Source organism: Vanellus vanellus, assembly GCF_965231255.1.
Source record: "Vanellus vanellus genome assembly, chromosome: 6".
In the NCBI taxonomy this organism is placed as follows: Eukaryota; Metazoa; Chordata; class Aves; order Charadriiformes; family Charadriidae; genus Vanellus; species Vanellus vanellus.
In genome coordinates this window covers 66,651,981-66,675,430 of record NC_138911.1, presented here as the reverse complement: position 1 = coordinate 66,675,430, position 23,450 = coordinate 66,651,981, and the positions used below count along the sequence as shown (strand labels likewise).

The 23,450-nt window shown below is 43.4% G+C and overlaps 1 protein-coding gene across 1 annotated transcript in view; it reads right to left on the bottom strand.

Annotated features, from left to right (window-relative positions):
- The window catches only part of FBLN5 (fibulin 5), a 44,638-nt gene that overhangs the window by 7,956 nt on the left and 13,232 nt on the right, over positions 1 to 23,450 (bottom strand). Inside the window, exons 2-4 of the mRNA XM_082485228.1 lie at positions 6,375 to 6,497; positions 2,565 to 2,681; positions 1,467 to 1,586 (exon numbers count right to left, since the gene is read on the bottom strand). Of these exons, the coding sequence (XP_082341354.1) occupies positions 1,467 to 1,586; positions 2,565 to 2,681; positions 6,375 to 6,497 (360 nt within the window). The remainder of the gene's footprint in view (positions 1 to 1,466; positions 1,587 to 2,564; positions 2,682 to 6,374; positions 6,498 to 23,450) is intronic.

Genomic DNA, 23,450 nt, shown 5'->3' with positions numbered 1-23,450 from the left:
TTCTTGGAGTACATCTGGATCCTGGGTGTCTCACAGGAGTGTCACAGAATCATAGAATGCTTTGGGTTGGAAGGGATCTTTAAAGGCTATCCAGTCCAACCCTCCTGCCACGATCAGGGGCATCTTCAACTAGATCAGGTCCACCTTGACCTTGAATGTTTCCAGGGATGGGGCATCTACCGCCTCTCTGGGCAACCTGTAACCCTTAACCTGTGTTCTCCTAACCAGGTGTTCCTTTTGCGAGCCTCAGTGATGTCTAGTGATTGCTTGTGAAGTAAAAAAAGCTCATCCAGAGAAATTTGACCTGCTTTGACAAGCATTTTCTTGCACAGAACTGTCAAGAAAAGGTTTTCTGACCAAAATCTGGGTGGTGCAAAGTCCCTTTTGCTGGCTTAACTCTCAGACTTGAATGAGGCTCAAGCACCACCTCTCCTGTCACCATTTTGTACTGGCAATGTTTATATGGCATTGCATTGAACTTAACTGGCTCAGGCCCCCAACTAGCTCAGGAGCACTTAAAAAAGTGCAGAAGTCTAACTTAGAAGCAGAAACACCATTAGAAAGCAGAAAACTTAAGTTAGGTGTCGCAGCTCTAAATGCTAAATGCATAAGACCCTTTAGAGATTTAAGTCTTTGCTCGTTCCGTTATAATAAGGAGGTTTGCAGGGAGGAACAGCTTTGGAAACACTAATCTATAGACATACTGCCTATCACATGTCTTCTCTCTCAGAAACAGCATGTTACATCTGTTTACTGTAAATTAGAAAACAAGTATTTTCCAGTGTGTTTTTCCTTCCAAGAAATATTGGCTGGATTCTCTAATTTTATCAGGCTGTGGGAACATTAAGCACAGAAATAAGTTTTGCCTTCAATTAAAATAAAGCAATAAAATAAAAACAAAAACAAGAGAAGAAAAAGTACAGTGACAGAAGCACAGTTGCTTCTGCTATGTGCTGAACAGATTAGCAATAGCTGTACTAAGAAACCATATATTGTTTCTGAAGTGTAGCCAGAGCCATACGGGAGAAACGGGAAGGTTTCAGGCAGAAGTGTGGAGTTGTAAGAGCAAGTGGAATACAACACATTCAATGGACAACTGGAAAAGTGCTTTTATATACAGTATTCCTTTAATCATGGCAGAATGTTCTAGGCCAGTCCCTTCTTTATTTGCTCTAATAAAGCTTCCTGTTCAACATTTAGAAAGCGTTTTCTTATGTTTTGCTGTCGTCTTGGAGCTTTTTAATATTTAGCTTATTTCTTTTAAACCATTTGCAGCCCTTCTCCGTTGTGCTTTCCTGGGTATTTGCTGTGTGCTTTAACTGGAAAGAAGATCATACAAGTTGCAGCTGCTAACCATTGACCAAGGCAAAAAATGTGTTAAAAAGCCTGTACGAAACAATATATCGGGAAAGGAAAACTTAATAGAATTAAAGAAACCGAAACAATAAATAGCTAAAGACAGTTACCACTGCAGTTAACTCCATCAGCTTCCAGTTCGTAGCCAGGTTCACAGCGGCAGAGAAAAGAGCCGTAGGTATTGACGCAGGTCTGAGTGCAAGGGTTTTCGCTGGTACATTCGTTCACATCTGCGGGAAACCAATGCCCAATGCATCAGTGACTTCTCCCCAAACTCTATTTTCAATTCATTACTGCAAAGCATTTCAAAGAGATTAGCTGTACAGTCAGAGTGATGTGTTCTGAAAAAATATAACCAAGTCAGTATTGTTTATTGGGATTCGGGCTGCTGCCTGGAAATAGCATGTTGGAAACACAACATGCGTGGAAATGAAGCATTTTGGGAATGTCTTCAATCAAAAAAATAACATGGAAGATGGGGATGAAATATTTATTACAAATGCTTCTGGTTTTATCCTGCAATTTTAAAACCATTGAACTGATTTTGTCATAACAGACCTGGGAGGAAATGCAGCAGGATGTAGCTGGGGAAAATAATGCAATGAGGAGTGGTCCTTATGGGAACCTAGGGCTGTAACAAAACCTTTTTTTTTTTTTTTTTTTTTTCCCTTTTAGGACTTTAGCAGCTTCTGGAAAGTCCTGACATCATTAGCACGGACCATTTCCCGCAGCACGTGGGAAGATGCTCCCTGCTTAGCTAGAGAGAGGCTTTACAAAGAGGTGGTGCTGACTTTGATTCAGGTAGCACATCACAGCAAAAGGTGGTGTAATGCTTAGGACCCGAGCCTGGAGCTTGGGAGGCTCAGATCTAATTTGCTGATCGGACAGAGTTTTTCTGTCTCAGGTGGGTCACACAGCCTCAGATTTTAAAGGTAACTTCAGTACCTACACGCTCTGTAATTTAAGTGAATTGAGTAAATCTACATTTCAGGAGGATTGGGCTTCTGTGCATGTTTGTCCTGATAGACTGGTCATGTTGCACCTGTACCCCTCCGAGGCACTGCGAAGCTACAGAAACATCTCAGGCTGACAAACCTATGAACGTTTGCAAAAGCAATGTTGGGAAAGTTACTTGTATTCTAAATACAAAGCAAGTTTCAGGGGTTGGGACCAAAAGTTTCAGTCATACAGTTTAGCATACACGGTACCTTGGCATGATCTTCCGTCCTCATTAAGGGTAAAGCCTGGGTTGCACGTACAGGAGTAGGAACCGGGCACGTTGGCACACAGCTGCTGGCAGTAGCCGTAGCGACATTCATCTATATCTACAGGTGGGAGAGATGGAAAGTAGAGTGGTCTGCATTTTCATATGCGGGTACAAAGCAGCAAACACATTGAGTCAACGGTACCAATAACAGCATACCGGTTACAGACCTAACAGCCAAACTTTCAGGTGTTCAGACCCAGAGTTATAGTTAAAATAGATCTCTACCCAAAAGAATGCGGTAACGTGTTTTTACCCACAGCTGACATCTATCAGTATGTCCTATGAAGTGATTGTCATTGCTGTGATCGTTAACTTAATGAGATGTCACCAGGAAGCCCAGAGTCAGTCCCTTTAAGTTAGTTGCCTCGAAGCGTACCTGATAGCTCGCACAGCCCATCAACAAGAGCACAGCCAGCGTTGTAGCAAAGTTTTGTCAAAAATCAAGATAGAAACCCTTTTTACCTCCACATATACCAAAGCTATTCACTAGAAAAGCAAGAAGTATTTGTTACAAAGTACTCTTTTTTTTCTTAGGGAGGATATTCTTTAAAGATTTTTTTTCGCAATAGTCACAGAATCATGGAGTTTTCAGAGTTGGAAGGGACCTCTAGAGATCATCTAGTCCCACTCCCCTGCTAAAGCAGGATTGCCCGGAGCACATTACTCAGGACTGCATCCAGGCGGGTCTTGAAAATCTCCAGGGAAGGGGACTCCACCCCCTCCCTGGGCAGCCTGTGCCAGTGCTCTGTCACCTGAACCGTAAAGAAGTGTTTCCGTGTATTTGAACGGAACTTCCTGTGTTCTAACTTGTACCCCTCGTCCTGTCACTGGGAACCATTGGAAAGAGCCTGGCTCCATCCTCCTTCAACCCACCCTTTAGATACTTGTACGCCATAATAAGGTCTCCCCTCAGCCTTCTCTTCTCCAGGCTAAAGAGTCCCAGCTCTCTCAGCCTTTCCTCATAAGGCAGATGCTCCAAGCCCTTAATCATCTTATTTGCTTAACATTCACAGTTTTACATGAATTTTTAAGTGACAAGTTACAGGCTCTAAAATGCGAACAGTAAATTCACTGCCAAAATAGCAGTTCGGGCTGAATTGCAGCATTAGAAATACATGCAACAGACTGTTAGAAGCATAAGAAAATGCTGTAAGATAGGTATGCTGGTAAGTGCTAGAATAATTGTGCTCCTGGAGTAAGAACTGGAATGAAACACATGGAGTAGTTGTCCTTTCCAAGGCTTTACATTTCCTGTGGTATTAACTGGCTCTTGATTTATGGAGATTTTTTTTAATGGCTAGTCTCAAAGCTTTGAAGTTAAGTTTGTGCAATAGAAACCCAGGTGTATTATCTCCGGTCAGTTTGCCAGAAGGAGCAAAGCAGGAAGGCACAGGGTTCGGTGAAACGACCCCCTCCAACGCATGTGAAAATCAAAATCACAGTATTCTCCTTATGGTTCACACATATACATGTAAATCTGCATGAATTCCAGCAGCTCCTTATTTGTTAGCTAAATTGGCTGCTGCTTGATTTGGTGTTAAATATTAAGAATGCGTTGGGAAACTGAATTCTTGAACGACTCGAACATTTATGTGATGTGGTAATACCATAGAAACAACAATGATGTTGTGAATCTGTTGTATAAGTAGCTACATCCTGCAATTCAAGTTTGTGTTGTTGGCCTCATTGGGGCAGTTTTGCCGTAGAAAGTCTCAGGAAACCATTCTGAAAATGTCAAAAGTCTTGCAAGTACTCTCTCTGGGTAAAATAGCAAGGGCGCTGACACTCAGTTTTGCCCTTACTGGCTTTTATTTCCCACTGCATTCTAAATAGCAAGATAACCCAAAGGCCGGGGTCAGCTATGGTATGTACACCAGCAGCAGCCTTGGCTCGAATCCTGCAAAAGATGACATTGCTTTTAAGTAAATTAATATCTCATTTTGCTGACTTATTACTTTAAATACATGCTTTGGCTTTTGCAGGACTGTTATCACAAGAGTGCTACATTTTGAGGATAAGGACTTTTACAGAGCTGCTTCTTGTGGGTGGGTCATGTAGACACTGCTCTACTGGCTCCTCCAGTTTTTGGAGGGAACATTACAATAGAGAGAAGTGTAGCTTTTTGTAATGGTGGTTTACTAACGGCGCACCAAAATGCCTGTCTCTAAAAACTCAGCCCTCTGATTACGTTAAATGGTCTTTCACTGCTTTATGACAGCAAAAATCACTTCTCCAAGGCCAGTGGAAAGTATGGAAAACAGACTTTTTTGACACTTAGGGAAAAATGTAGTGATTCTAAATGCAATGTGCTTTCAGGTCTTTGCATTGCCTTGTAATAGTCCACCCCATGATTATTAAAGTGGGCAACACTGGGATGTTATTGCCTATTTTAAATGGCGTAAGCAGATACTCGAATCACTTCAGCAATGCAGCCACTTCTCTGTGAACTGAGAACTGAATACTGAGAACACCAGTTCTCTGGTATATCCATCAAGCAGTAAAGCACTTTAGGTGCATGTCCAAATCCCGAATGCTGCACGCAACCCTTTAGTTTGGGCTGTAACTGAGAGAAGTAAATAGGTAACACAACAGACGATGTAGAGCAGAGTCCCCCTCCCTGCCCTCCCTCATCCCCACCCCATCACATACGCCTGTACAACCCCCAGCACAAGCTTTTTTCCCCAAAAGAAAAGGAATTATCAGAGATTATGGAGATTTCATATCCCAGGGAACTGCGAGACAGTGACTCCCCAAAGCAGCTACGGCTGCACAGACCCCACTTGGAGGAGGCTCAGCGCTGTCCCTGCCCGGTGAGTTACACAGCAGCTGTTTGCAGGAGTTCGGAAAGCAGCCGTGAGTCAGTCCTTCATTGGAATTGGTACTTGGGAGGAAAAAGTTGGAAAATAACTGGAGAGGCTCCCGGGATGAATGGGCAGGGAAAGCCCGTTCTCCTTCCAGCGGAGGTGTTGTGACAGGATGGTCCAGCTCCGCGGAGCTGGCAGGCAAACAGCCTGCGCCGAGGGGAAAAAAATAATAATAAGCAAACTTTTTTTTTTTTTAAAGAAAAAGTTGTATCTTATCTCCTAGGTCCTAGCTGTGTACCTAGAATTAGCATCTACTTCATCATCCCATGGGGACGTTAAGTGAGGGGAATGGGCTGGAGGAGAGGGGAGCTGGAAGGTTTTCCTGTACTCTTTGTTGAAGGATGTTTTTTTCAGGAGGGCTGGGCTAAAAAGATGAATCGCTGCGAGGAAAATAATAGAAATTGAAATAAAACTGCTTGGAAGCTACCGAAATGGCACCCAGTTCAGAGGTCATTTTTTTCTCATCCCCAAGCAAAAGGGGTTGGTTGAATCTAGGGATTTACTGGCCTCTTTCTTGGTGTCAAATCCTGACCCCTTCTGGTCCAGACGGCCACGGTGTGGAAAGGAGATGTCTGTTTGGGAACAGAGCTTTTTGTGCACGTGCCTGTGATTGATCTTATATGACGGGGAATCCTTCAGACTGGGAATACCAAAATCCCATGGGTAACATGGATGCCGGTCATATGCATTTACATCTACGTTTTTGTTGCACGAAGGAGCCTCTCTGCCAAGCACACTGTTGGCACGTACAAAGAGGAAAGACATTAGTTTCCACGCAGCCGAAGGTTTAACTGTGTCCTTGACAAAGATGTTTGGTGACATTATTTCAGTTCCTCACAGGTACACGTACACAGATGCACAGATCTCGTATCGCCCGAGGTTTTTACCTAAACACTGGCCTTCCAACAGCCAGTAGCCTTCAGTGCAGGAACAGGTATAGCCCCCCTCGGTATTTATGCAGATCTGGGTGGGGTTACACTGGTGAGAATCTGAAGCGCATTCATCCACATCTGCAACACAGAAATACAGCAAGGAAATATTAGAAATGTCAACACCAAAAGATTGTTCACACTGTACAGGGACTTGCGCTCACGATGCGTACACCGGGTCTGTGCGAGGAACCGAAGCGTGGGGGAGTAGAGAGAACAACTATAACCTGAAATAAAAGTCATAAGAATAAATGTTTGAGGGCCATGAGAACTGAAGGTGCTCATCATGTCTCTGCCGTTTGCAGATGACCCAGTGCTTCTCAGAGCTCCTCAAGAAAGGGACTACATAACCTCAAGTTTTTTATGACTTCCACATTTGCTTTGTCACCGAACTGGGATTTCCATGCTACAGGGCAGTGCTCAGCCCTAGGGAAAGGCTGCTGAAAGGGCTATGTAACCCCACTGCAGAGTGAGAGATGAATGGGAGTTAGAGAGATGTACAAACACAGCTCAGACATATAAAAAAAATTACTTCCTAACTCCACCAACGCAGATTATCTCACTGTAATTTTTCTGACAGAAGACTCAACCAAAATCAACCGTTACCTGAAAAAAAATTGTATGCTTCCCTGGAATCAATTTCCTGACAATAAAACTCTTTTATTTTTAATTTTTTTTTACTATCCTTATTGTTTTAAATGTATTTAGCTTTTTATTACAACCCCTTAGGGTGTATTTGTTGTGACTTTTTTTTTTTTTTTTTTTTTTTGCATAGGAGGTGAATAGCATTCCTACATTTATATAAGCCAGGACACTGGAACCTAGCTGATTAAAAATGCCTTTCAGAGTCATAAGTTCAATTTGAATCCCTCCTCGCTCAATCTCTTCCCTGATGTTTCTGGCGTCGGATTTGCCTCTAGATGTCAGAAATGGAAATATCAAAAGATAAATTGTGTTGTTTTTTCAGCCAACTCAGATTTCTATGTTTTATTTATTAATACCTAAACTATTTTTTATTCCAGCGTACTGTGCACTGGCCTTTGCTGAAGTACTATGTCATCCGAGCAATGCTACTCCCTTGATCCCTCCCTGATTCTTATTAACCCAGACTTCGTTGGGTCACGACTGAAAAGTATCTGACAAACGCACTGGGCTGGAGAAGGCAGCAGAGGGCAGGAATTATGTCTCAGTATCTGCCTCTGAGGCACCCAGCACAGCCAGTTGGCCGGAAAATCCCAGCAGTCATAAAATAACTGTTCCAATCTACCACAGCAGCATATCTACCATGTTCGGATATATAAATAAATACATACATATTATGTATATGGAGAGAGTCTAGAGTTCTTATCTTGCCAACATCTGTACCAGGGCAATTTATGGTAAGTCAAAGCTGCTGAGATAACAAGAGTGGCACAATTAGACATAATTAACTCTGTCGGAAATCAGTTCCCACATATTTATTGGCCAGGGAAAAGGCTGGCAAAGGGGTAGGGAAAGTGGGAAAGGAGTAAAATAACAAGTCTAGACTGTATAGGTACACAGAGATGTTGTTCAGTTCATCTGTTGCTTCTGTGATTGGGCTAAAACTTCTGGCTCCTCCCTTCATACAGCATATCACACATAATTGGCAGTATTTGAACACAGATTTTATCTAACCATAAATTTAATAAGGATGACATTAATGTTTTCTAAATGAAAAAGCTTTCTATTTGTCTTGTGTCCTTATTGTTTTAGGAGTGGGACCTTGGGATCTCACCAACCCTACTGTTTCTAGCCAACATTGAGCTTAAAAGGAGATTTTCGCTTTCCATGCTCCCTGCTTCCAGTAATATTAATAGGTGAAGACCAGTCGAGACAAAATGAGGGACAGGGTCTTACCACCACATATGGCAGCAATGCTGTTTGAAGACTAAATATGCTGTGTTACATTTTTCATGCACCCTTCACCAAAAGTGACTGCAGGATGAGTTTTGTTCCTGAGTCATCTTTGTAGCAGTTGCGTGAGCAGCAGTACAATCACTCAGGAAAAGTAAGACAACAATCCTCTTTTCTTTACTATCTACCAAGCAGACTTCTTTGCTTACTCCCAATCTTCACCTTTCATGGTGGTATTGGAGACATATTTCCATCTGAATGCAAAATTTTTTACAACAGAGGCTACCTGTGGAGTTTCTGCTGCCCCTAGAAAACCTGATCAGCCTGAAGTTATCTATGCAGAACACCTTGACTCCCTGTGTTTTACCTTGAAACATATCTCACTGACTTAATTAATGAAGTTTTATGCAACCAACAAGTATAAGCAGCATTACTGGTAGCATAAGATCTTTTTGCTTGAGCCCGAGCTCCCTATTACACGTGTCTGGCTTTCTCTAAGATTGCCCCTTACCATGATGCACCATTAAACTCTGACAAGCCCAGCCAATGCAATCAAATCGATTATTTTTGGCAAGCAGCCTTCTCAGTTCAAACAGGTAGTATAATCCCAGCCTGTCTGCCAGGGGTTATTTATATCGCATGGGCTTAGTAAGTGAAAGCTGATATTTGCACGCTAAGAAAAACGTCGGTGCAACAACTGGTTAACCATTAGGTATCTTCTTGAAGAATAGCAGAGCTGGGTGCCTTGCCCAGCCCATTTACACAGTGTGGCATATAGTGAGAACTGGTGTGGTTGATGATAAAGTCAAAACTAGATGTTTGACAGGGAAAGAAAAAAAAAACAAAACCCAACTTATTTCCACTGGGGAGAAAACTAGCCATAAAACTTTAAGAGATTAGCTATAATGGATTCACTAGACTTATATGCCAGCACAGAAACTATATCAAAACATTCCCAGGGCAGTTTTGGTTGAATGGAAAATGGCAAGTGGAAAAAACCTGACAGCTAGTTAATAATGTATAAATAATTTCTTATTCTGGTTGCACAGCTTATTTCTGCCTCATTCATAAATGACACAAAACACATAAATCTTAGGTGTGTTCATGCTCTGGGAATATAACTTCAAAGCTCATTCGTACCACCTCTGCCCTTGTGACAGGTCATACACAATACTAGAGTAAAACTGTGATGCCAAATGTACATGATACTGAACTGTCAGTAGTTTTGTAGGTTCAAAGCAGATAAGACAAATTTAGAGAATAAAAAGATTTAAGGACTACTCAATACAAGGATAGCGCATGAGGCTAAGAAGTCCCTGAGATGTTCTCTGGAGCCTGGAAGAGTGCCTCTGACCCAACATAACTTGTGTTGCAGTCTTCACCATGGAAAGAATCATAGAATCATAGAATGGTTTAGGTTGGAAGGGACCTTGAAGATCATCAAGTTCCAACCCCCCTGCCTTGGGCAGGGACACCTCCCACTAGACCAGATTGCTCAAAGCCCCATCCAGCCTGGCCTTAAACACCTCCAGGGATGGGGCCTCAACATTTCTGGGCAACCTGTTCCAGTGCCTTACCACCCTCACAGTGAAAAATTTCTTCCTAATATTTAATCTAAATCTACCCTCTTCCAGTTTAAAGCCATTCCCCTCATCCTATCACTATACGTCCTAGTAAGAAGTCCTCCAGCTCTCCTGTAGGCTCCCTTCAGGTACTGGAGAAGACACCGACACCAGCCTCGCTACAACCTCCTTTCAGGGAGTTGTAGAGAGCAATAAGGTCTCCCCTGAGCCTCCTTTTCTCCAGACTAAACAACCCAGTTCCCTCAGCTGCTCCTCATAAGACTTGTGCTCGAGACCCTTCACCAGTTTCGTTGCCCTTCTCTGGACATGCTCCAGCACCTCAATGTCCCTCCTGAGCTCTGGGGAACACCACTTGTGACCAGCCACCAACTGGATTTAACTCCATTCACCACAACTCTCTGGGCCCGGCCATCCAGTCAGTTTTGCACCCAGCGATGCATACACCCATCCAAGCCATTAGCAGCCAGTTCCTCCAGGAGAATGCTGTGGGAAATGGTGTCCAAAGCTTTACTGAAGTTTAGGAAGACAACATCCACAGACTTTCCCTCGTGCATGAAGTGGGTCGCCTTGTCCTAGAAGGATGTGAGGTTAGTCAAGCAGGACCTGCCTTTCATTAACTCATGCTGACTGGGCCTGATCGCCTGGTTGTCCCGTACATGCCTCATGATGGCCTTCAAGATGATCTGCTCCATAACCTTCCCTGGCAGCGAGGTCAGACAGACAGGTCTGTAGTTCTCCCAATCCTTCTTCTGGCCATTCTTGTAGATGGGCATTATATTTGCTACCTCCAGTCAACTGGGACCTCCCCAGTGACCCAGGATGGCTGATAAATGATAGAAAGTGGCTTGGTGAGCACTTCTGACAGCTCCCTCAGTATCCTTGTGTGGATCCTATCCAGCCCCATAGACTTGTGTGTGTGTCTAAGTAGTGTAGCAGGTGCTAATCATTTCCTCTTGGACTATGGGGGGTTCATTCTGTGGCAGCTGTATCATAACTTTCTTGCTGCACAGTGGCTTCCAACTCCTCCTGTTTGTTGCCCATGCTGTGTGCATTGGTGCAGAGGCACTTCAGCTGGGCTGTTGGCTATCACCTTCTTAGAGGAACACCCCTTAATTCCTTTGAGGTATTTCACTGGTGTTTCCCTCTTGGCTCCTATGACCTCGGGAGCCCCTGGCTCATGTCTGTAAGACTTCAAGTGCGCTGCAGTGTAGCCAGCACATCCCAGAGCAACAGGCTGAGGGCCCTCACTAGCACCCTGTCCCTCCAACCTTGGCGTGTCGTCCCACAGCTTGTCACGGACAAGCCTGATATTATCTCCCTCCCCTTTCAAGCCCAGTTTAAAGCTCTGTCCATGAGCCCCACTAACTCACGAGCAACAACACTCTTGCCCCTTTCAGAAAGGTGAATCCCATCTGATGCCAGCAGGCCTGGTGCCATGTAGCCCATCCCATTATCAAAAACCCCAAAATTACGTTGGCGACACCAGTCATGGAGCCACGTATTAATAGACTGTTTCTTCCAATGTCACTGCCCACAACTGGAAGGAGAGAGAACAAAACAACCTGTGCTCCAGATCCCCTTACCAACCGCCCCAAGGCTCTGAAGTCTCTTTTGATCCCCCTTGGACTATGCGTTTCAGCTTCATTGCCACCCACACAGAAGAGCAGTAATGGGTAATAGTCCGAGGGCCGTACCAGGCTAGGAAGTTTCTTAGTGATGTCCTTAACCCTGGACCCCAGGGAGGCAGCAGACTTCCCTAAGAGGAGGGTCTGTCCGGCATATTGGACCCTCTGTTCCCCTCAGAAGGGAGTCTCCCACAACTATAACCTGTCTTTTTTTCATTGTGGAGCTGGTCATGAGATGGGGGGTAGGCCTTTCTGACCTTGGCAACACTTCTGGTGAAGATGGCCCATCACCCACATCATCCACTGACTGGCCTTGCACACCCAGAGCCTCATACCTGTTGTGCAGAGGCACCTGGGGAGGCGAGGTGGGCAAGGAGGGGGTTCGCCTGCTGCCCCGAGAGAAGACTTGCCTCCACTCACTCCTCTCTTTTAAGCTACTGCCTTCAGCCTGGCAGGGGGAAGATACAGGATCTTGGGCTTTTTCTGGTGGCTGTTTCTGTTTCAGAAAGGGCAGAGTACGGTTCCACCAGTCTCTTTCTCAGACTCCCTGAAGCTGCTTAACCTTTCTACTTCCTCTCGTAGCTCTGCCACGAGGCTGAGCAAGTCGTCCACCTGGTCACACCTCATACCGCTCTTCTCACTGCTGCCATCCTTTACCGGGGAAAGGCTCTGGCACCCTCTGCAGAGTTACTGAAGTGAAGCAAGCTAGCAAGAAACCCTAGAACCCCCATTCAGGGTGTTAATAGATTGTGATATCTGATGATTTCGGCATCAGTACCATGAAAGCATCAGATGGCGTCACACAACACTGATATCCAAGGATGGTTTTCATTGTACTGAACCTGCCTTTAGTAACTTTCATCGCTAAGATCCTTAGAAAACATTACCTGCAACATAAGAGTAAGTCTAGGTTTTACTTATAGCTAGCTTTATGGGATCATTCTTCTGTGATTCTGTGTAGCATGTGGCTACAAGAGGAATTGCCATGCGGTGACCTAGGAAGCAAATATAAATTACTGTGCAGGACAAGGAATCAGTGCAGCAACAGTGACCACACTGTAGCTCATGTGCTGCAAATTCAGCCTGTAGGAATTCATCATTGCTTTTCATCTTCCACTGCCCTGCTTCCTATTTGAAAAATGGGGATAACAAAACCTCAGTCGTAGTCCAGCCTCCTTCCCTGTTTAGCATCTAAAACTATTCAGGGCAGGGCTTGTCCTCTTATATACAGAGCCAGTTCACAGTTAGTCCATTTTTATTTGAAGCCTTCCAATCCTAATACAAATCAAACTGTACTACAAACCCCTGCAATCTCCCACTCGGTGATAAATATCATTGCCCCTGGATTTTTACCAGGAAATTCAAGAATAAGAAATTAAAGCACTAGCCTGCAACCACTCAAAAAGACAGCAGTAAGAACAGGTCACAAACATTGCTGACTCGTAGTCCTTCATGCAGCCCAATACAATCTGCCCTTACTATATGAACACTTAAAGATGCAACTTTGTCAGAAATTTTGTGCAGCCTCTCCATTGAATAACGAAATCTAAAGTAAAAGATTAACCATCATACTGAAAGAGTTATGTTCTACTTGGAGACCTCAGAGGCATTAAAGGCTCTTTCAGCTAAAATCTATGCTACTCACAATGTTCCTGTCCTACCCTAATGGTGCATTGAACCTCAAAGTTTCCAGTAGTTACTGAAACAGAGAGACAACTATTGACACAGTCAGTGGCAAATTGAAGGAGTTATCTAGCTACCACTCCTCTTCTTACCCTTACAGACAGGACTGGGACTGCTGCTGTGAAGTTATCTATGAAAACAAGAGGATGTTAAAGATCGTCATACCTAATAATTTTCAATAAGCCCGAGTTTTCCCAAGTGACTAGTGACTCTGGATGACTCCTTAGAGGTTCCTGATTTTGAGAGAGCAGGTCTTCAGCACTTTAAACCCCACTAGACAACCAAGGCAGGGCAGGATGGATCCCTGTTCAAAACGTCTCTTGCCAAGGAGTTGCCAACACTGGCCCTGGATGTCTCAGCTCTTGATTATGCTGCTGTATGCTATCAAATTAGCGGTCATCTATGGTCTCTCATCCATCCTTCCAGTTGTTGTGTTCATATTACTGCTCCGACAGCCAGTTCCAAAGGCAGAAGTTCAGTCCAGACTGAAATTAAAATTTGACCCGAAGCGGGAACAATTCACTTTGTTTCTGCCCAACTGAATACTGAGAGCAACCACGCAGCCCATCCACACCACTGCTCTCTGCCTCCTAAGAAATACCACCTAGAACAAATACAGAGCCTCATGGCTCAAAGCCATGAGTTTTGAAGACCTTTGGTTCACTAACTGAATGAGAGAATAGCTAGGCAACATCTCCATATACATTTGTCAGGAAGCCCTTGCTGCAAGAGCCTGAGCCCGAATACTCCAAAATTAACCACAACTCTGTCTCTTAGCTCCGTGTGTCTGCCTTAAAAATTTATGGCTGTGGTGGTTTGGTCTAACAACCCTGGGGTGTGATGTTCTGTTTACTTGACATTTTGAGAGAGGTGAGGTGGCTGGGGCAATGGGGTTTCATTTGGGGATTGGAAGGGTGGAGAAAGTGTTTTTTTATATTTCTGGCTGACTGGCTGCCTTTTGTGGGATGTGATGTGCTGATGCTTTGTTTTTATTGGTACAGCTTGTATTTTTAATGGATGGCAGGATGCCTGGTGACTGGATAGATATCATTTACGATGTCAAAATAAATAAATGAACTAATTGTGTTTAGCATGCAAATTACTGGCTTTGTGTTTTATTATCTGTAAAAGCTAGAAGTAATCTTCATGGATTCTTTAGAATTTAGCCACATCATAGAACAATGAATGACATTTTAAATTCATTGCCCATAAATTAAAAAAAAAAAAAAGAAATTCAAAAACCGTGCATACAGAGAAACAGGGCAGCATATTAATATAGTCAGAAAGAAAACCTAGATATCAATCTGCAGCACAACACCACATCTCACCAAGGCGGATAATTCTTATCAGAAGATGTACTGATCTTTTATACTGACCCATGTCCCCAAGAATTCAGGACTTGGGCTGCTCTCATTCGTATCAATAATATCGCGAGAAATCACAGCATAAAAAGAAAAACAATACTCTAATCCATTGAATTAAGACCAGACATATTCAATACTGCTGAAATGAAAGAGGCTAAAACTAGGAGACCAGAAATCTCAAGAGACAATCATAAATATGGAATCTGCATCTACAGGATCCTGAGGATCTCTTATTGGTCCACTGTTTTCCACATCTGGGATAAAATACAGAGGTTTGCAAGCTGGTGGAGTTAAGAACTAAAAAATGAACAGAACTTTTATATAAAAGTAATTTGCTAGGTATAGTGGGCACATTTGAAAGTGCATTTCAAGGCAGACAAATGCAAGGTCATATATCAAGAGTAAAAAATGTTGGTCGTGAAAATAACTTTGGGGTCATTAAAGATAATCACTTGAACACAAACTTTTCCTAACACAGTGCTGCTGAGAGGACAAGCAAGTGAGTAGACACAGGAAATTGTTCTTACCACTCTATATTGCATTGGTAAAATAATTACTGAAATACATTTCTGCTGTCAACACTTCAAAAAGCGATATTGCAAAGAGATCAGGAAATCTCCAAAGAGTAATTCCAAGTCACGAAAACTTGTCCCAGAGTAAGATAATGCTCCATTCAATAATCTATTTAAGAAAAGGTTCAGGGTATATTTGTCTGGGATCTATAAACATCCTCATGGAAACAAAATTTTTAGCTGGAGGTGGTCACTAAAGCCAGCAAAAGACAATGGGATGAAATCCAGTGTTTAGAAGACAAATTCAAAATAAAACTAAGGCACAAACTTTAGTAGTACTACTGATTAACAATCTGAAAAACATAATAAAGCACATGGTAGATGTTCCTTTGCTTTAGGGCCATATACATGAACAGTGTTTCTTCTTTGAAATATGCTGTAGCAAAAAACTGTGTGCTGAAACATCAATTGTTAGTTAAGGTTCTATGGTTTGTGTCACAAAAAACCCACCCCAGATTATGTGGTCAAAGTGGTGTCTTACAGCCTTCCTTGAATCATTTAACATCATTCAACTTTTGGTTACTGTTATCTATATCCATAACCGTCGCATCCAAAATTTTCTGCTAACCTTACATGTCTTTTGATTTCCTAGGCCATTAGGAGATCTATATTGGCCAGTGAAACTACTGAAAATGGGGATAGGAACTTGTAAAGTTCTTCCACATGATTTCTCTTTTGCAAAGATTTAAAGGTACACATGTGCAATTTTTCATTTTTTGTTTGTATCAATAAATTTGATTTTTAGTAAGAGGTATTGTACCTCTAATATTGTAGTAACTGCGGAAAAAATATGCAATACTTAGAAAATGTTGATAACTTTCTTATGCTAGACATTGAGTCATCAGCCTAAAGATGTTCGGCATGCCAACCACCTTCCTTTCAGGACACGCAGAATGATTGAATCTTTATGAAGCATGAAGCAAGATAAAGAGGAAGAATCCAAGTTATTATCACAGGCAATCTCTTGAATCAAAGAGCCCAAAGAGGACCGAACTGCAGGTTAGGTAAAGTGGGCATGCAGGAAGCAGGAGGTTTTTTGGCAAGCTAAGTGACTTTAAGAGGTGGAAAGCCAGGGGAGAAAGCGTGCAGGTAAAAGGAGAAGGAGCAGAGGTGCTTAGGAACTGGAAGCACCAGCCCACTGGAAGCTGAGGTTCAAAAACTGTGAGAAAAGACACTGTTTGCCTTCCTTCTGCTCAGAAAAACAGGATTTTGTGCACAAACAGGACTTTATGCATTAAAGAAAACGGTAGGAAACAAAGTCCTTAAGATCAGCTCATCAGCTCAGCAGCAATATCAGAGTCCTTCAGGAAAAGACTTTCTTGACAAAAAGCTACATTTAAAAGAAAAAAAAAGTTAATTAAAGATATTGATGAGTTTCATTTTGGTATTTCTGAGCATGTGGTCACATACCACGCAACAGAGAAAATGCATGTAGAAAGCTTACGGAAGAAGCTCCATCCAAAGGAGGTGATTTGCACCTGCCACTACAGGAACGAGGGAGATGACTGCCTTGTTAAGTCCATCCACTGATGTTGGAAGTGATGGGATCCGTGACCACGCTTATCCCTCCACAAGCGAGGTCCACGCACAGGGTGCTGCGACCGTTCCACTCACTCCATGACAGCTCCTTTCCCTGACGGCTGGCAAGGTCACAGCGCCCCTAGCAGAGAGCTGTCATTGAAGGACGTGGACGTATCATCTCTGAGCTAGAACCACATTTTTGGAGGCTTTGGTGATTAGAAGAGAAGCTTTGCTTGGACTCTGTTATTCAAGGGGGAAGCCAATGTGGACAGCAGATTTCCAAGACGATATGCTTTTGGCAATGTGCGCCGCTTCACAGATGGACTGTTACATTTTGTTCTATTTGGAACATATTTAGCATGCATGACTTCCTTTCTTAAGTAATGAATTCTGATAATCATGCCACAAATTTCTGTGGGTCACAGTAGTAGCTATGGCTGTGTTTCCTTCTTGTGACCAACCATTGACAAAAGTGGGTATGTTTTTGCCATCACAATTGTTTGAGAGCCATTAGCACCACAGGGTCCAACGCAGTAAGGCTGCAGATTAATTTGACAGTTGTGAGAGCACAGGTCTTGCAGAGCAAAAGAAGTTTCCACGGAAAGTCTTCTTCCCCCTTCTACTAGGAGGTGTGGGTGATTTTGGGGCCCTGCTTCTTTCTTTTATTCTGTTTGTATTTTAGTCCCGCTGTTCTACCAACACAACCCCAGGAGATCACCCCGCTCATGAGATAACAAAGTTCTTGCAGGGAGGCTCAAGGCTGCAGGCTCGTTCCAGAATCTCTGTCTGCTCAAACTCTGAAGCTCGTTAAGTCATTTATAACCCTCAGGGCTCCATTTTAAAATAATACAAAGATTGGATGTCTATTTTTTTATAGGAATAATTGCCGGCCAGCACTAAACATCCGAGCTCAGTAACATGGGTATCAGTTCCAAGATTACTTGGAACCGAGCACTTTCCCCAAACTTCTCCCCCGCTCCTTATTTGGACACTGAGAAATAATTTCCTCAGTAGTAGATTTTTACACAGTGAAATCACATGTTTTCTCAAAACTTTTTTTTTTCCTCAAGATAATTACATTTGATAAGAAAAGGGGAGAAATAACAATGCCACATTCCTGAAGTGCAGACTGAAGCCAAATTCAAACCGCTGCTGTGTGGGGTCAGTGTTTTTTTCCAAGGAGGACTGACCCTGCTGAGCTTGGACACAGTCCAAGATCAACTCCCTAAACACCTGTTTAATTGCATATTTCAGTGTCTGAGGACTGGCCGCGGATTGCCGAATTCATTTTCTATCTGCATCCCCTACGCATTATGTTATTGGTTGATTGCTAAACGAGGATTAAAGTGGCTTGGTTTGTTTGGTTTGGGTTTTTTTTTGGTTTTTTTTTTTTTTGTTTGTTTTTTGTTTTTTGTTTTTTTCACGTAGATGGTCAGCCTGGAAGTGGATACTAAATAGCGTGAGGCATGAATCTGTAATGCTGCTCCTTCTGCCTGGTATGAAAGTTGCTCAACATGTGTCACAGGTTCTAGATCTCCTGCCAGCTATCCGAGCCTTTCCTTAGCTAGCGCACTTTTAACATTACTCAAAGATGATAAACAACAGCTAAACTGTGAGAGGACTCTGCTCCCTGAGCACAGTTCTTAGTCTTGCTGTTGTGATTGAGGTTTATAGGGCAGCTGTGCAGGTAAATAAATGTATAGCAGGGCGACGAAAGGGGCAGCATCCCCTTCCCCTCCTGCTCAGATCAGACCTGTGCGTGGTCCGTATGCTCAGCGTTATCTCACGTGATCACAGCTCCTCGCTCCCACCAATCCCCGGGGCTCCCTGTTGGTACAAGATCACACGCAGTTGCGCAGACTATTCCCAGTGTCCCCTGAGAGCCTTTGCACAAATGCGCAGTCTGTGTCTTAATTCTGGGATCAGAAATGAGGCAAATTACTGATTCAATTCAGGGCTTTGCTTAAACATGGAAACTTCATGGAGGGAGTATAACTACGCTCTGGATTCATGGTTTCCTGATGCAGGTTCTGCACAACTTACGAAACCCATGGTCAGTGCATGTGATTTGGGAATCTCAATTAATTCCCCACTGCACTTATGCTATTCCAAGTAGCTGTGGTACAGCAGAACAAGAGTGACCCGCGTACCCTGCAGGAGCGGGGTAGAGATGTGTTAGCATCCCACTGACGACATGGAACCTGCTGAATTAGGAGATACAAAACAGCTGTTGCCCACATCAACGGTCTCATCTTCATCAGCAGAAAACATATTTTTCAGCTGAATAATTGGAGTGGACTACCCATTTCTCAAATTACCTATTCTGTATGATCACATGCTACACTGAGATCTGCTGGTAGGGCGGTGAGAGGAGCCAGGGAGCACCAGGGAATACTCCCAGCTGCTGGGAGGTTATCGAAGTGACACTTTCTGTTGCAGTGGAAAAGAAAAAGATGTGCAATCAGAGACAGGAAATGCACGCTAAGAAATTAAAACATAATTCTAGCAAAAGAAATCCTTACAGTCCTCCCTTTGCTGCGTGATATGAAATAGCCTCGTGCAAGAATCTTTAGAGAGAAGGCTTATAAAATTTCACAGAAGAGGAGCAGAATCATTAACACTGAAAAAGTGAATTTTCTATGGCTGAATTGTGTATTTTCTCTGCAATTCTATAGGATAGTTTAAAAAGAGCGTGTAAGAAGGAATATATTAAAAATACAGGAGTTTAAAGCACTATTTATAAAGCCTTTAAACATGTCTGTGAAATCCTATTGGCTTCTCCTCCCACAAATTCTTTCAGACTTTTGTGTTGGGGTACAGAGCATGAAAGAACTAAAAGAAGAGAACTGCTATTCCCACTTTCGCTCCCTGGGGAGCTTTGAGAAATCACTAGCACAAATAGTCCAGCCAGCTGGTTTAGCCAATTGGTGGTCAGTTTACATTTCCTCTAATAAGTGAACTTCTTGACCGTACATTTTAACTGAGTCATTAAGAGCTCCTTTTCCAAGTGTTTTGGCAGGCTAAAGAGGTCTGAGACTGTGAATAGACCACAATAACTAGTAAAGAACAGCCTTACTTTTAATACAGCAGAAGAAATTGATCCAAATGGATCCAGAAATTAAAGCCGCAATGAAAACCAAGGGATGTAAATATCCACCTGCAGGATAGAACAGAAACTTTTATTGGAAGTGTTGCTTCTTCCATTAAAATGCTGCCACTTTTGACATGAGACATGACAAAAGCTTTAACCATTGCTCAAGTTGTGCGAACAACTGTGGGAGTAAAGTATTGGAGACCTGAAAATAGAAGAGAGATTCTAGGTGTGCGATATGTATATAACCCTAGAGAGAATTCAGTATGGATGCTCTAGTCACTCTCACAGGATATCTTGAAATCTTTAATATATATGAAAAAAGAGGACCCCATGCATGTCCATATACAAAGGATGCCCATTATAGGGAGCTGGAATAGTTATACGAGATTCATCACCAACTAACCTCTCACAAAGCTTCAGCAGTCATCACCAGCATCTCATTCAGGAATGGGCTGGATTCAAAGCCGCTTGGCTTGAACACACGAGGAGGCTCCAGCTGGAGGTGGCATGGCTGTAGATTGCCTCATGTCACTTAAACTGCATGAGTCAAACGCACACGCAATGGAGACTACAGTGCTTTGTCTTCCTCCAGGAATCTAAGACCTTATTTCCTGAACCTAGCTGATAAAACCGGGGAAAAGAGCCTGGCCACACCAACGACGCTTGCAGAACTTGTGTCTGGTCAGTGGGACAGATTTTATATTTGCTTTAGAGGCTCTGTAGAGCTGATCAGTTATTCATGATTCAACACTCACATCACTTGTCTGCCCCGGCACAGCCACAAGCTCTGCAGGCAGTGGGAGTTAGAAGTCCTTCTTGGGAAGGCAGAGCTTCAGATCTCTACCCATGGCAGCAACCCTTGCCAGCTGCTCTAGGAGCTGTTGTGATTGACTACAAAGAGAGTGTTTTGCTAAGGGCATTGGGGAACTTATCAGGGGAGACAATTGTTTTTCATATTTCATCCGAGTTTCAAATCTGTCCATGTGTCAGCATGCTTTATAACAATCTCAAAAGCACCACAAAGCCAAGGTAATTCTTGTATAAATGTTAGGGCCTTTTGGGCTCTTTCAAAAGCAAAGAAAGGGTAGTGGACAAAAGTCAGTGGAGAAGAAAAAGCCTTGAGAATTATCCTCTGCAAATACTGGCTTGCAGGCTCAGACAGCTGTGTCCTCATTACTGTTAATAGCAAAGAGCTATGCGTGTTGGGCAACATTCCCCTTTGAGTGTATACATAGCAAGCCATCTATTTATTTATTTCTCTGGTGGTGATCATTGGAAAATGCCTATAATCCCTGCTCAAATAACTGGCTTTAGCTCAGATTTGGCATTCACTGTTCTATAATGATTGAGCCGCATTTGCTTGCAATGTTCCCAAAATTGCCGCCAGCCAACTGGGTTGCAGACCTTCCTGGATAAATGAAAACTGTGCGGATAGGGGAGGTTTACTTTGTTCCAATTAGTGCGTGATGTGGATGTCTGCTGGCAATTCTCCTGCTCTCCTTACTCTCGGTTCATGCCTCCCTCGAAAAAGTGGTGTTTCATCTCAAAGGGCTTTTTCCTTTTCCCTCTCTCTCTCTGTTTTAAAACCCATTCAGTTACCTTTAATGCATAAACTAAGACAGAAACTCTCAAGATTTGTGAAATCCTGAGATAACAAGCCCTCAAAGCAGATGTGCTGAGCCTTTAGAGGCAGAGAGTAGAGTTTTGTTTAGCCCCAAGAACTGCCAGTTTTGAGCAGGACCGTGACAGGTTCTGGATGGTTGTGAAACTCCCAGGCAGGACAAGCTGTGAGGCTGCATCTGCAGCAAAGAAAATTTCTAATAAAAGTTACCTAACACTTGCAGAGTCCTGGCCCCCAGCTGTCAATCAATAAATCAATCAAGATAAAGGCAGATCTTGTTCCTTGTACTGATCCTGCCATAAAACAGATGTGTTGGTCTGGATAGCCTTGACTGAATTCGCAATCTGTGAAACTCAAGATTCACTTTACACAAAAGCTGAGAACAAAATCCTTCACCTCTGATTATTACTTCTACTTCACTATATCAGCTTCCATCCAAAGATCTCACAGCACTTCAAAATCAATGCTAAAACTCAAAGTCTATGTGACAAAGAGAATAGAATTTTCATTTTATGGGGGTCAGATAAATTAAAGGCTAGACCAGTATCAGTCACAGGCTCCTGCACTGCAGGCACTGCAGTCTCAGAACCATTGCACAAGGCATGTTAGACACGACCTCTAGAAATCACGCGGTCCAAGCCTCCACTTAAAGCAGGGGCAATACAGTTGGGTTGCTCAGGGCCTTCTCAAGCTGAGGTTTGAATTTCTCCAAGGATACAACCATTAGCCACAAACTTTACAAACCTCTGTTCCAGTGTTTGACCGCCTTCACAGTGATAACGTATCTCCTCATATCTGATAACAATTTCCCATATTGCAGCTTTTGCCTGTTCCTGCCCATTTGCACCTCTGAGATGAATCTGGCTTCATCTTCTCTACACACTCACATTAGATAGCTGAAGACAGCAAGCAATACAATTCCCTCATCAACCTCATCTTCTTAAGGCAGAGTAAACCCACTTCTCAACTTCTCCTTGTTTGTTCTGTGCTCCCACCCTCTAACCACCATGTGGTCCTTTGCTGGACACCCTTCAGTATGCCCATGTCTTTGATATTCCAGATGGTTCCAGTATCACGGAATCACGGAATTTTCAGAGTTGGAAGGGACCCCTAGAGATCATCTAGTCCAACTCCCCTGCTAAAGCAGGATTGCCCAGAGCACATTACTCAGGACTGCATCCAGGCGGGTCTTGAAAATCTCCAGGGAAGGGGACTCCACCACCTCCCTGGGCAGCCTGTGCCAGTGCTCTATCCCCTCACCGTAAAGAAGTGTTTCCGTGTATTTGAACGGAACTTCCTGTGTTCTAACTTGTGCCCATTGCCCCTCGTCCTGTCACTTGGAACCAATGAAAAGAGCCTGGCTCCATCCTCCTTCACCCCACCCTTTAGATACTTGTACGCCATAATAAGGTCTCCCCTCAGCCTTCTCTTCTCCAGGCTAAAGAGTCCCAGCTCTCTCAGCCTTTCCTCAGAAGGCAGATAGATGCTCCAAGCCCTTAATCATCTTAGTTGCTCTTCGCTGGACTCGCTCCAGCAGTTCCCTGTCCCTCTTGAACTGGGGAGCCCAAAATTGGACACAGTATTCCAGTTGTGGCCTCACCAGTGCAGAGTAGAGGGGGAGAATGACCTCCCTCGACCTACTGGCCACCCTCTTCCCTATGCAGCCCAGGATTCCATTGGCCTTTTTGGCAACAAGGGCACATTGCTGGGCCATGGATAATTTACTGTCTACCACGACCCCCAGATCCTTCTCCTCAGAGCTACTCCCAGTATGACTGGGAGAATTGGCTGCCTGTGAAGGCAACAGGAATCCCCTGCACACTAAACTGTCTCCTGGAGGTAGCTAAGAGAAAATACTTAAAATTCTTCTATGTACAGATTAGTAGTAAACCTTGTTGTCAGTGTGAACCTCTCCTAGAAGCTGTTGAGGTGGGAGAACCAGTTCATTGGGTGTTGTAGAAACACAGCTAGGACCAGGACTGCCCTACTCACACATACAGATCTGCACCTTTTTGTCTCTAAGGCTTCAGGGTAAATCTACCTTCTTTGCAGCAGAATTCAGAAATTGTCAGCTAGCGCTAAAGGCTGAACACGTG